This window comes from Nyctereutes procyonoides, unplaced genomic scaffold (genome assembly GCF_905146905.1).
Source record: "Nyctereutes procyonoides isolate TBG_1078 unplaced genomic scaffold, NYPRO_anot_genome, whole genome shotgun sequence".
In the NCBI taxonomy this organism is placed as follows: domain Eukaryota; kingdom Metazoa; phylum Chordata; class Mammalia; order Carnivora; family Canidae; genus Nyctereutes; species Nyctereutes procyonoides.
The window spans coordinates 36,204,332-36,219,028 of NW_026575142.1; the positions used below are offsets into that span (position 1 = coordinate 36,204,332).

At 42.3% G+C, this 14,697-nt stretch overlaps 1 protein-coding gene across 10 annotated transcripts in view; it reads left to right on the top strand.

Moving 5' to 3' along the window:
- The window catches only part of SEMA5A (semaphorin 5A), a 476,790-nt gene that overhangs the window by 229,280 nt on the left and 232,813 nt on the right, over positions 1-14,697 (top strand). For all 10 annotated transcript variants that reach the window (XM_055308003.1, XM_055308002.1, XM_055308007.1 and 7 more), the window contains one exon: positions 4,028-4,073. In XM_055308003.1, coding sequence (XP_055163978.1) covers positions 4,028-4,073 — 46 coding nt within the window. The remainder of the gene's footprint in view (positions 1-4,027; positions 4,074-14,697) is intronic.

Sequence of the window (14,697 nt, forward strand, 5' to 3'; positions counted from 1 at the left end):
TTCTATGTTAACATATTTCCATGTTACATATTTCTACCATGGGAAGGTCCAGGAAGGCATTAACTTGCCTACTTGGATTTTGTGTAGACCACAGTCATGTATTAAACAAATATTTGAGCGCCCCTACCAACTCTTTGTCTCCCAAATCAAGCAAAAATTAGCAACAAAAATGTAACCAACCAATGCAAAGATCAACCTTAAATAGATGTTGAAGCTCTGCAAAGTTACAGATAACATATTTCTAATAATTCTAGTTTCAAAATTTTTAAGTTAGCTTATTCAGTTGACTATAATTAACAAATATTATATGTAGGTACTTGTTGAATGAGTTTGTGTTCATAAAGAATTATCCTTCCAGGGCGCCTGGGTGGCTCAGTTCATTAAGCATCTGGCTCTTGATTTCGTCTCAGATCGTGATCTCAGGGTAGAGAGATCGAGCCCTGTGATGGGCTCCAAGCTGAGCCTGCTTAAGATTCTCCCTCTCCCTCTGCCCCCACCCCTCTGTCTCCCTCTCTCTAAAAAAAAAAAAAGAAAAAGAAAAAAGAAAAAAGTATTCTCCTTCCTTTCTTACATACTAGATTTCATTTAAAATTATTTTGAAATATGAAATATTAAAATTATTTTAAAATTATTTGAAATTTCATTTAAAATATTTGAAATACTCAAAATATTTCTCAGGAATTTATCAAAATATGTCAGGATAATAAGTCATCCGATGGTCACATATTCCTGTAGCTCTCTTAACTATTTCATATCTAAAAAGGGTCATGGTCTTTTAGAAACTAAAAGATTTAAATATACTTAAGGTGTGTGACTTAAATATATTGAGAGGTGGTATAGCTTAGCTCTCTCATGTCCTAAATGAAGAAACATGGACACTCTTAAAGTATGGGCAGGCAATTTCAGGAAGAATTTGTGGGAAATAGGGAGAAGGAATGCACCATTTAATCAGCCAGACCAGTAGCATTAACATGTTCGACTAATGGGGAGACATTTGTTGCAGTCAGATCTCATCCCAGGGCTAAGAATCAATTACGCAGGATCAAAAACTGGCCATTTGCAGTGCAAGACATGAATCATCTCAAAATGATATGTAGATGCACCTGTGAATGAACAATGAAGCCATGAAATAATTGTGGTGTAAGAACTCTTACTGTGTGTGTCTGTGTGTGTTGTGGGAGTGGGTGTGAGTGTGAGTGTGCGTGCTGGTGGGATTAGGAAGGGGTCATGGGATGACCGGTTGGTGAAGCTGAAAGGCACAGTGTGTCAAGGGGCAGCACGGTGTGAGAGGTCTTGATACTAATCCTGGCACTTTATCTTGTCTTAATAATCTTGAATAAATCACATCACTTCTCAATATGCAGACTTTTCCTCATTGGCAAATTGAAGGTGTATACCCTCCAATGACGACTCAGCTTTAGAATTCTTGAATTCTCTGCCTGTTTTTTTTTTTTTTTAAGATTAAAAAAAATTGAGGATGGTTTAAAAATAATGACGAATTTGCATCTTGCAACCTAGAAAATACCAAAAGAAAAGCTCTTGTGTTTTTTATTGCTTCTCTTCACTGGAGCACTGGGCATAGTGGCAGTAGTGGTGGTGGTGGCATCTCATAATTACTGTGGCTCTTTCTCTCTCTTTCCCTTCGATTTACCTATTGCATGTCTCTACCAGACTGATTTCTTACTGACCAGATGGTAGTAAGGGCACCATAGTTGGTAGGTGTTCAAATAGTGAGAGCAAATGGCTGGAATTCACCAGCAGTGGTGGGGGCGGGAGGGCTACTTTTCCAGTCCGACCCCTGATGGGCAGAAAAAAGCATGGTCAGTGCGGTTAGTTTTGCTTGGGGGGATGTGGACTGAGAATGTGGCGTGTTTCTTAACACAGATCAGTGTCTTCCTGTCTTGGTCTGTTGGGGCTGCTAGAACAGAACTTGACAGACTCCGGTGGCTTATGAACAGTGAAAAATTTATTTGTCAACAGTTCAGTGGTAGGGGTCCGAGAGCATGGATGGCTTCTGGGGAGGGCCCTCTTCTGGGCTACAGATGGCCGGCATCTTGCTGTGTCCCGTCCTTGAGTGGTAGAAGGGTGAAGAATCTCTGGGCCCTCTTTTACCAGACCATTAATCCCACTGATGAGGGCTCCACCCTTCTGACCTAATCACCTCCCCAAAGCCTGCCTCCTAGTACCATCACCTTTGGGGGTTAGGATTTCAATATAGGGATTTTGGGGAGATGTGGACCTGAAAGCTGGACCCATAAGTTTCAGAGAATGATCTCTCTACCTCCTCCAATCCACTCCTTAAGTAGAGAGAGGTCTTTGAACTTTCCTCTCCACTTATCCTGTCCAGAGCTCTACAGAACATGGTGGACACTCCCATCTTCTTTCCTCAATGGTGAGAAGGTCATTCCAGCTCTGAGTGTGTGTATGAGAAGTGCCTTTCTAGAAAGTTCCCAGATACATATGCATGTGTGCATGTGTACCTGTGTGTGTATGGCAGGGCGGTGGGTGTATGAGAGGGAGAGAGAGCGAGAGAGAAAGGGAGATAGGGGTGGGGAATGTGGTGGCCTTGCAACTCATCAGACCCCTTAGGTACTTAATTGGCCAAAAATATGCATAATTTCTTTTACTGAAAGTATTTACAGAAGAAATCTTTCTTAAAAGAGCTAGTGAGTTGAAGCATGTGATGATTGTAACCCAGAACCATGACAAGATGAACAATGCTGTCTTCTGTTCTACAAAGCCCGCAGTGCCATACCATCCCTAGTGACAACAGCCCCCGCACCTGAACAAGAGAGTCGCGCTGCCTTTTACCTCAAATCCGAAAGGGCTGGACAGCAGTTCTCTTTCCTTCTCTGCACAATATTGGGAATTTCAGTGTGTCTGGAAATTTCAGTATTTTCAGTAATTGCAATAAACTGTCTCTAAGTGGCTACAATTGATCGAGTGCCTGCAGTGGCTCAGAGACCTCTCTAACTGTTCTCCTTGGATGTAAGGCTCACAACAGCTGCAGGGAGTAGGTGGGTGATTAGCCCCCCCCTTACAGATGAGAAGACCGAGGTGGGAGTGCTTCCTTCACGAGGCTGTGTCGTGGCACAGCCTTGGCTCTCACAGAGCTACTCCTAGGCACACGGGGACCCTGGCTCGGGCAGGAGGGGCAAGGGCCCGCGGTTTGTCCCCCAGCACGGGGGGCACCGCCATCCTACACTCAGTGGAAGCTGCCTCGCCAAACCACTTCAGTGGCCTCTTCACCACACTCTTTCCGAACCTCCAATTTACTCTCTGAAATAGTGCCAGAGAAGCTCCCAGAAGCATTGCTTGGCACATGCCACCTCCGCCGCTAAGCTGTTTGTGGAGGACACCCACCCACCCACCCCCCCCTTATTACAGACAGCTCTCGCAGCCCTCTGTGCAGACCCGGATTAAGGATGCCTTTGACGAGGGAACGTGACAGCAGCGTCTATTTGTATTTAGTCAAGCTGAGGCAAGGCTTCCAACAGAAACCTCTTCCTGCAGGGGAAGGACCAGCATCGGGGCGCGGGCACTCGCAGAAGTGCCCAGCCTCCGCCTGCTGGGAACCCGAGGCCAGCACGACTCCCGAGGAGAAGGCAATGACTGGCTATAAGGCACACGGAGCACCGGGCTCCCTGTCCTCTGGCCTGCATGGTTTTGTATGGTCTTATTTCAACTCGGATGCAGAATCCATTGCCTGTGTCCTTTGGTCCATTCCAAGTAGGTCAAGAGAGTCAGTTAATAATTGAGATTTACCTTAGTGTCTCACACACACACACACACACACACACACACACACACCATTTTCCCTGACTTTCTTGCCAATCCCACATGTATACCTATTGACATAATGAATGCCTCTCTGAACTCTGAGGTGCAAAGAAAATACATTCTTAGCCAGAGGATGCTTGGGAAGCCAAAAATCATTACTTTGTTTTCCCTTATTCTCATAATTTTAATGACCTGTAATATTTTAAGTCTATTAAAAATAAAACTCCTCTCTTTTTGTATTTTGTAGAAACTACCTCTTCAGGTTACAGCTTGAGGATTTGTCTCTGATCCAGGTAGGTGCAATTTATCTTTCTCAAGCTTTCATTTTCAGCCCCAATTAGCTTACTGTTTGAGGGGATGAAGACAGATGTGTGTAAAGGTAGTAATCATGACTGAGCGGGGGCTCATTTCCCCAGCAGGCCAGGCTGCAGGACTCTTGGCTGCCCTGCTTGACATGGGTCATCACCTGCTGATATTCCCCATTGGCCCCTTCCTCTTACTGTGCGGCCTCCCTTCCTTTCATGGGCATCATCCTGATTTAGTCTTCGTCAAACAATAGACAATTCAAAGGACACTCCCTCAATGTCTGGGAGCACCTTTTCTTGCCCGTTAGAATAATTGCTGATTATTTAGTTTGCTGCCTTCAGCCATCAATTTTTGTAAAAGTCAATTTCTTTAGAAAAAGATCTTTGTTTCCTCCTTATTATTTATAATGAAGTAAATATAAATATGATGGTTAAAAGCCACATATAGCAAAGAATAAGTGATGATAGGTAAAAATGCAGTTTACTTACTTCCGGTTACATAGTTTGAAGAAGGAGTCTGAGATCCTTCTGCCTGAATAGGGTATTTATTTTAGTGACAGATGTGAGTCACAAAAGCCCACTTTGCCCTCCAGGGTTTTAGAATTGTCATAACCAGGGTCTCCTTGGACAAGGCAAGAGTTAGGACATGAATATCTTCCTTGCTGAGCATCTGGAACTCCCAGTGGCATGTGCCAGGACTCTTGGGCGGTGTGCAGCTTGCGACAAGTTCTTCAACCAATTTTAATGTTACCCTCGTGTACTAGAGCTCTAAGAAGTAGTGGAGAGAAGTTTATGTTAGTTTCTTCTCTACATAATGCTGGTATTTGCAAGTATCCAGGAAACTTTAGAGCAAGTGTTTAATATTAGACCTTTTATTCACCAGGGCTTCAAAATAAGCCAAAGCTAATTTTGTTAAAAAGCAAGGGCTTTGAGGATCTCTAGACCTAGGTTTGGGATATAGCTTCAAGCATCCCGGAAACTATGAGTTTCCTCATCTGGGAAATGGCCACAAGGCCCTACTATCCTCATGCTGTCACAGCTAAAATTAAAGGAAGGTATGCAAAAGGGAGAAGGCATAGTGATTTCTCAACAAATGTTAATTGGTTTTGTTTTTAAAGGTGATAGTGATAAATAATGACTTATAATCATTTCATCCCACTGTCAGTGAATTAATGGTCTTGCCACTGCAATTTAGGATGTAAGTCTTTTAAATGAATTGATTTGTTGGTAAAATCATGAATATATTAGTAAGAAATCAGAATGATCAGTTTAACCAAAATGCTGTTTTTTAAAACTCTGATTTTCAATAATCATTATGGAATGTATAGATCTTGTGATAGATGGGAACTATATATTATGCTTATTTTGATTCTCATGCTATACTAGATTGTCTGCCCCAGTGTGTGTGGAGAAAAGTGGAGTGCATAGACATTTGTGGGTACATACTCATTTTCTCGTCTTTTAGTTGTCTTGGCTGAGAGGGTCTGGAAGCATTGGTGTCCTAGTAGCAATGAGCACATTTAGTGTATAATTCTTGGCTTCTTCTTCTTTTTTTAAGATTTCATTAATTATTTGAAAAAGAGCCCAAGAGTGGGATGCAGGGAGGGGCAGGGGGAGAGGGAGAAGCAGACCCCCTGCTGAGCAAGGAGCCCCTTGTGGCTGGATCCCAAAATCCTGGGATCATGACCTGAGCAGAAGGCAGAAGCTTAACCGACTAAGCCACCCAGGCGCCCCTACAGTGCTTGGTTTCTAAATTTAATTCTCCACTAAAAAGAACCAAATTTCTTGGAGAAGTAGCTGGTTCCAGGGCCTGGGCAATTAAAGTCCCAGAGAAGCCTGGAGGATCTTGTTGTTTCAGAAATTAAAGACATATTCAAAGCATGTTGAGGGCAGGTCAGAAGTACCCAGGAGGCAGCTGGAAGTGGGCTCAGTAAAGAAATCTGGGACAATGTGATTGTTAAAACAAATAATGATGGTATCAGGTCATAACATGTTGAATAAACTAAGAATCAATGAGGACGATATACTAACATCGAAATAACTGGGTATTCAGATGAGGCAGAGGGCCCATTCTTCTGTCAAATGCCGGCTGACAAATACTGAATAAATGACTTAATTATAAAATCAATATTTGGCAACCACGATACTAAGAATTGATTCAGGCACAAATGATCAACGGCTGTGAAATCTATGGATGAGACTCGGATGATGACAAGATATTTATATAGCCTCAAAGTATTTACCAGAAACATATGTATTAATCATAAGAGGACAATTGTCATTTGATGGTGAAGAAACCCAGGCAGTCTCACACCATAGCCGAGTACTCAAAGGCCCCGTGGTGGGACAAAGAGCCAGAAAATGTGTCCTTATTCCATGTATGGAGAAGGACACAGCAGAATTTCCTTGATATTCGGACTACATATTATAACCAGTTTGTCAGGAGAAACCATCACATAGACCAAAACTGAAGGGCATTATATAAAAAATTGGCCTCTGCTATTCAAAACTCACCAGGCCATGAAAGGCATGACAAGAAAGAAGGACTAGTTTCTCATCAAGGAGAAAAAAATGTCATGGCAATCAAATGATACACTGGGTCCAACTTGTATCTTGAAACAGATTTTTTTTTTAAATTATGGATGCTATTGGGACAATTGACAAAATTTTAATGTCTGTAGCTGAGGTCATAGAATTGTATTAATTTTCTGATTTTGATAACTGTGATGTGATCATGTAGGAGAATGATCTTGTTCTTTGGAGAAATCTACTGAGATAAGTCAGGGTAAAGGGGATCATTTAACTTATTCTGAAATCATTGAAAAAATGGTAATTCATGCCCATAGAGACAATCAATGATAAAGCAAATGTGATAAAATAATTAATGGGGAAATCTAAGAATTTAGGTGAAGAATTTAAGATAGTCCATTATGTTTTTCTTGCAACTTTTCTTTATTTCAAAATAAAGAGATGCAAAGAATGGGACCATGCGTTTGCTGTTGACCTGTGTACACTATTGCTGGGGGAGTGGGGATGAGGAAACCAAATTGCTTTTCCCATAGTTGGTTCCCATTGTTGTGGTTGCCTTTTGGTGGAAATCAAGTTTATGCTATTGACGGAACTGTGGAAAACCCATCACCATCACCTCCTGGTGAGAGAGCACAGTCTTACTCGCAGAGGACCCAACAAGAAGACCGTGACTTTCTGAATGGTGGCTTTGACCACCCAGCCCTGGTGACAACTGTCAGATGTTGCTGTGTTGTTGGTGCAAAAGAGTGCAATTCTCCTCTTAACACATTTTGTGGTTGCGTGTGCTGCTTGGTAGCCTATTGTTGACTCAGTGTGGGGAGAGAGAGAGTTGGCAGTTCTTCCCTACAGACTGTTCTTTCTTACATGTCTTCAGTAAAGCAGTCTTATTGATTTCTATGAATAATTTATTCTAATCTAAATGACTCTTTCCAAGAGTGACCAAAAAGGGAGGCATACCAATAAGGACAGGGTTGTACTTGTGTTATGAACGGTGCTGTCCAATAAAACATAATGTGAGCCTCATGGGTAGTTTATTGAAGCTGGTGGCCACATTGAAACCAGTACAAAGAAACAGGAGTTATTTTTAATAATATATTTGTCTTGGGATCCCTGGGTGGCGCAGCGGTTTAGCGCCTGCCTTTGGCCCAGGGTGCGATCCTGGAGACCCGGGATCGAATCCCACGTCGGGCTCCCGGTGCATGGAATGGAGCCTGCTTCTCCCTCTGCCTGTGTCTCTGCCTCTCTCTCTCTCTCTCTCTCTCTCTCTCTCTGTGACTATCATAAATAAATAAAAATTAAAAAAAATAATATATTGGTCTTAACTCATTGCATCAAAAATATCATTTCAAAATGAACTCATTACCAGAAATGAATGAGATGTTACTTTTCTTTTCTTTTCTTTTCTTTTCTTTCTTTTCTTTTCTTTTCTTTTCTTTTCTTTTCTTTTCTTTTCTTTCTTTTCTTTTCTTTCTTTTCTTTCTTTTCTTTTCTTTCTTTTCTTTTCTTTTTCTTTTCTTTCTTTTTTTTTTTTTTTTGCACTAAATCTATAAAATCTAGTGTGGATTTTACACACATAGCACATTGTGAGTCAGACTGATCACCATTCAGGAGCTCAGCATGGCAAGTGCTCCTCAGTTAGACCATGCTGTTCGAGAGAGTGTGTGCAGAAGCACTTATGACTTGAATGCATTCAGTTACGGCATAGAAATGTTATTTTCTATTAGGATCAGCTGGATTAATTTGAATATCTCAGGCTACTAATTGTTTCCTTCCTTTTCTCACTAAAGATAAAAAATGGATGTTTAAACATGAGAGAATAAGGGGCCTGAGATGAGGGAAAAACAACTTGCAGCAAAGTGGAGAGAATCAGAATTGAGAATCTACAATGGTACTTTTTTCCCACTAGGCAAGGCTTCATTTGATCTTGCCCTCCTCTTCATGACAGCGGGTCTGCTTCCTGGTGGCTGTGTGTCTTGTTCGTGTCCCTCTCCGTCACCTTGAGGCACCTCCACCTTGTTTGTCATGTCAAGCTGCTTGTAGATTCCTAGCCTGGAGGCTCTTGCCCAATGTCAGGCATATCTGCTTTTGCTGTTTGTCCTCCTTAATAAACACTTTAACCCCATCATCATCTTAATCTAGGAAAGGCTACCGATCTGGAGTCCCTCAAAGCCCCAAAGGCTGCTGATCCTGAGTTACCTCCTCTTTGTAACTCATCCCAAATCAATTTGGACCGGTGACCCTCTGATCATTTCACAGCCTCATGGCCTCTATTTCTGACGAGTCCCTATTGTTTCACCTGGAAGTTCTCTCTCTGTCGTGAGGAGTGTTCTCTTGCTGTCTTGTTGATGTTGGGTAGGAGTGGATCATTAGGTTACCTGGCAAGTGGTAGACTCAAGACAAATGTCTGCTTTCCTCCCTTGATTTTGAGTAATTGGTTCACTCTTTAACTTTTTAAACTTCTCATTAGTGGGGTTATAGGTGAAGTTCAAGAAGTTCAAGAGAAGGGAAGGAACACAACCCAGAGACTAGAGCAATGCTAAACCCTCGTGGAAAGAAGCATCCAGGAATATGTGTGTACATCCCTTTGCCCCAAAGCGTGATTCTAGGATGAAACAGATAACTGCTGGCTGATTCGTTCCTTTCTGACACACCAATCATCTGTTTGCTCAGTATTGCTCTACACTTTTCCTCTGCTCCAAGTTCATCTCCCGCTTTGACAGGGTTGTAGGATAAGTAACAAGAAAGAAGATGCTGATTAGTGTTCCTTTTGCTCCTCCTACGAAGTGATTGATAGAGAATTTTAGAGACTGTCCCCCATCAATGTTCCCTGAATTCACTGTGCTGTTTTACGGAGAGCAGCCAGTACAGCTCCTGGCCAGAACAGGAGTACAGTGAACACCCTGTCCCTCTCCCTTTCCTGAGGTCTCCACAGTGGTGATCCCAGTTTATGTTGTTTGGTGAGAGGGGAAGGGGAGAGGCCTGGTCTTACTCCTGCCAGAGTGGTGGAGCCAGCATTACACATGGGAGTCCAAGCACATTGTCCGTGCAAACATGGTCACACCTTGTGACTCGGCTTGTGGAGCTATGCCCAAATTCACTGGTGGGAAAAATAGACTTTGGTGGGGTGGCCTCAGAATAGGAAAACTCAGATTGCCTGGCAAGCCCGATGCTGAAAGCATTCTGAAACCGGAGTCAACAGAACCCTGAATCAGAATTCTCTTTCCCCAGGGCACCTGGGTGGTTCAGGGGTTGAGCGTCTCCCTTTGGCTCAGGTCGTGGTCCTTTGGTCCTGGGATTGAGTCCCGCATCGGGCTCCCAGGCTCCCAGCAGAGCCTGCTTCTCCCTCTGCCTATGTCTCTGCCTCTCTCTCTCTGTCTCTCATGAATAAATAAATAAAATATTAAAAAAAAAGAGAGAGAGAATTCTCTTTCCCTTTGCCTCTCAAGCAAAGGTGAGACACCACTGGGAGGTTTTCTAAAGCAGTAAAGATTTGAGCTGGGATCGGGTTGGGGCACAATTCCTCTGTTACCCTGAGTGAACGTGATCTGTTTGAGGAAAATCTCTTGGCATCACCACGAAACTATGCACATATAAATACACCACGAGGTAAAATGCCTGTACTCAGAATATTTGTTATGATTTTCAAACAGGCATACTTATGTATTAGAGTGAGAGATCAAGAGTTGCTTTAATTTAAGGAAATAAAACCTGTTTTTTATCAGTGGCTAGAGAATCAGATTATCAATGTGCTATCCTTTATGAGGCATTTTTCCACTCAGAGGCTGTGATGAGTTTGCTTGTGGCCCCCAAGTGCTGAAATTTAGCCGTGGCATCTGGGAAACCAATCAGGCATAGTGATAGAAGACGTGGCCGGTCACCATTATGCATCTCTCCTACTTGTTGTCATGATAACAGATTCAACTCTTCAATATCGCTTTTCTTTTTGCCTTGATCACAGCAGTTATTTTGCAAGAACAAAGAAGCTTTTTGAAAAATATAAAAATGCAGCTGGCCTCAAGACTAATTGACAACATTTGCCCATCTGGGATCGTGCCTCGGATGGCCCGAGGTAGACACTCCCTGAGCAGTGTCCTAAGAACACAAAGCAACTGCAGTTCATTTAGCCTCCCTATCTTTCTAATATTTTTTTGGGAAATTGCTCAAAATCCATTTTTATATTGTTTTGTTACTGAGGAAAAGGAATTCGCAGCCTACTTCTCACTTAGAACTGCCGGAATGAGCAGAAAAATTGAAATTTGTGTTCCAATTTGCCACCTGCCTCTCCACGATTTGTGAGTTAAAAACTGTTAAGATTCTGACAACTTGGTCAATATTGGTAGAGATTTCTCTTGGCAGTTAGGGTAAATGTTGACTTTGTTTCCTGAATCTTTAGTTTGAGTTCAGTTTCAACTCGAGACAGTTTCTAAACTGGGGTTTCTCAACTGGGGGCTGTTTAACCTGCTGGGAGCCTCTGGTTTTCACCACAGATGGGGGCTGCTATGGGCATCTTACAATGCACAAGGCAGCCTCTCCCCACCCCACAAACACTATCCTGGCTCAATGTGGTAGCAACACTGAGGTTGAAACCCTGTGTTAAATCATCGCTGCCTCACTCCCACATGCTTTGAAGAAGGTGCTTTTCTAGTCTGTGATTTTAAGCTTCGTTGATTAAATCTGTGAGATCTTTGATGTGCTTAAGGAACTTTTCTCTTTCGATTTCTTCATATGCTTAACCAAATGCATGTATGAAATTTTAGTGTCTGTTTCTAAAGAAGCTGCTGGAATTCTTGAGTTTAGATGGCTTCCTTTTGTCAATATGCGATTACATTTAAAAATCAGTTCAGTCAATAATACCAGGACCTCTCTGATGGGTGGTGGTACCAATATCATGTAACTACCCTCTGTTGGAGTTCTTTTATATAATTTAAAGAATGATGTATTACTTAATTTTGGATAACTATTCAAATGGTATTCATAAGGACTAATTTTTAAATCAAATTTTATATGATATAAGGATAAGGAGAGACCAATCTCTAATGTAGTCCTCATGTATTGTAATTCTGAACTTTATTTTTGCCTTTCTTTATCAAACATGTTCCTAAAATCATGGTATTGTAGAAATAGAGGGAATCACAGAGATCATTATTATTAAAACCTTTCTTCGGGGGTGCCCGGGAGACTCAGTTAACTCAGGTTAAGCACCTGCCTCTTGCTCAGGGCGTGACCCCGGGGTCCTGGAATCGAGTCCCACATCGGGCTCCCTGCAGGGACTCTGCTTCTCCCTCTGCCTGTGTCTCTGCCTCTCTCTCATGAATAAAGAAAAGGAAAAAACCTATCTGCAAACCAGGGCTTGTGTCTCATAGTTAAAGTTTTCTTGGAACATTACCATGCCCATTCATTTGATATTGCTTGCCTGTGATTATAGTTCATGAATTTTTTTTTGGAGCACAGACACACCTATGTGTCTTATATATTGTCTCTTTCTGCTGTAGAGCAGGGTTAACCAATTGTTGCAGAGACTGTCCTGCCAACAAAGCCAAAACTAGTTACCAAGTGATCCTTTAAGAAGAGATTTGTTATGGGACCTGGTACATAGCAAATTTTCCGTGAGTGTTTCCTGAATGAATGAGTGAATACAATATAAGGCAGTGTAATTTGTTTTCTTTTTTTTTTTAGTTTTTCAGGTAGTATTTGGTTGCTGTGTTCATTTGAGTCCATGTGTAATGCCTTACTTGGTCCCAGGAGGCCTTGACCTCTGAGCTGAGAAACTAAGTATTTGGAGACCTTCGCCCCAGATTCTGAACCTTTGGCGAACATTCCCTGTCAAGTGCTGTTGATCTACCCATTTATTCAAACACCTTTACTTCCCTTTTCTCATAATTTCCTGGAGGACTTGTAGTTGTTTATGTGTATTTTATAATGACATCTAGGATTTTACTAGTTTCAGAGTCTCAGTGAGGTTGAGCTAACTGCTGTCAATAGACAGTCCTGTATACTCAGTGGCTGAAGACACACACACACACACACACACACACACACCCAGCCTTATTACTCACTTGCATGACAGGCCAGCACAGAGGCTGTGGGGGCCCTGTTCTATGCTGCCATCCAAGAGCCCAGGATGTTCTGCATTATGTACCCCATCTTCCACCCACATCTGCAGGGACAGCATGGAAGAAAGAATGGAAACTATGCAAAGGAGAGCATATGGGCCATGCCAGGTAGTGGCACACCTCCCTCTGCCCATGTTCCAGTGGGCATAACTCAGTCCCATGGCCTCCATCCACTGCAAGGGTGGTAGTGGTGGGACATATAGTTTGCTTTCCCAGGAAGAAGCAGAAGACTGGGTACATTAGGCCAGTGGCAGACTCTAGCATTTTCTCCTAGACAGTGCTAGGGAAAACTAGTCTAGGCCCTAGAGATGCCCTTACTACTCCCTGTTCTCCACGCTCCCCTCCCCACCACTGCCATTCTAATTTTCTGCTACCACCCAAACAGATTGATTCATGCTTCTAACATTTTTGTAAATAAAAAGGAGAGAGACTTTGAATAAACCACTTAGCCTCTTTGGACCTCAGTTTTCTCTATGGCGCCTTTTGGAGAGGAGAGCCAAGAAGAAGAGTGGAGTATCCCTGCAGTCCCTTTCAGCGTTAAAATCTCAATGTGCACCATCCTTCTACTTTCTCTTTCTTCTGTCATTGCTTAAATGACTCCTGGATTCCTTTTCCTTAAGGGAAACTCCTACAATTGGAAACTTGGCATTGTGCTTATTTGAGGCAACTATAATGACCCAATTGCTATAAAATCATGGTGACAAGAGCAATAGCAATAGCAGGTGGCGCTCACTGTACCCTTACTCTGTACTGAGTTCTTCACATGCATTGTCTGTCTTGACTTTCATCTCTCAACATCACCAAGATTGACATTATATTATTTTTAATATTTTATAGAGGAGGAGTTGAGGTTTAAAGAGTTTGTGTGATTTAACCAACTCTACCTAGCTGGCATGTAGCCGAGCTAAGATTTAGATCTGGATATGTTGGTATCCAGAGGACTGTCTCTTTATCATTAACCAATATGTCACTTTATTCTACTCATTGGTACTGACTGCAATGACATCTGTGGTGGACAGCTGGTTTCCGGTGAATGTAGTTTTTAATTTATAATGATAAGTTATATCTGGATTTTAGGTTGGGTTTCCTGGAAGTCAGAGACAGGAATTTGTATACTTGTGTTTTATTGAGGGCATGTGCTCAGCAGGGAAGAGTGAGGGAAATAGAGAATGGAAGTAGGCAAGGATTTGCTCTCAGCTGGAGTCTAGTGTCAACTTGATCCCAAGAGAATTCTGGAGCCTGGATAGAATCTCAGTTGGTCGCCTTTGAGGCCAGAGGGATGATGATTTATCTTCAACTTCCACTTGTCTTTCAATCGTTAGCTACTGATTTTCATGTTTGGAGAGGTGTGGAAACATAGTCTCCTAACAAGGCCGCTCTCATCAGCTAAGAAGGCGACAGTTGTGAGCCAGTATTGGCCAGCTCTCACAGCAGCAGTGGAAGGGCCACTGTTCTGAAAGGAGAACCAGGTAAGATACCAGGAGCGCCCACTGTGATGTGTACTACTCAGTATGTTTGCATATTCTACTTAGACTTGTCCTGATGTTCTAGACCTTATGTGCAGAGGCACCAGCCCCTGCCACCAAAGAAGCAAACGATTTGTATGTCTTTGAAAAGAGAAAGTAATACATACCTGATTACTGAATGCATCCTCTTATGTTGTTCATGCCTTGGTCTTTAATGATTTCCCCCTATCCATTTCTGAATAATTTATGCATCAGCAATGAAATTGAAGATGTGTGAATATTTTTTTCTTAGTTGTATGTATCCTTTAGTCTCATGAAATAATGTCAGGAAGATTCTGTGAGCCAGCAGCAAATACTGTATGGCAATGGCAGGCTGCTAGATAAACGGAGGGGTGCATTTCATTTATCTAAAATGCATTTCTACTTCTATTTCAGAGAGTGGCCCCAGCACCTGACACCACTGCTGAATGATGGGCCTGCTTAGATTCTCTGCCCTGCTTTCAG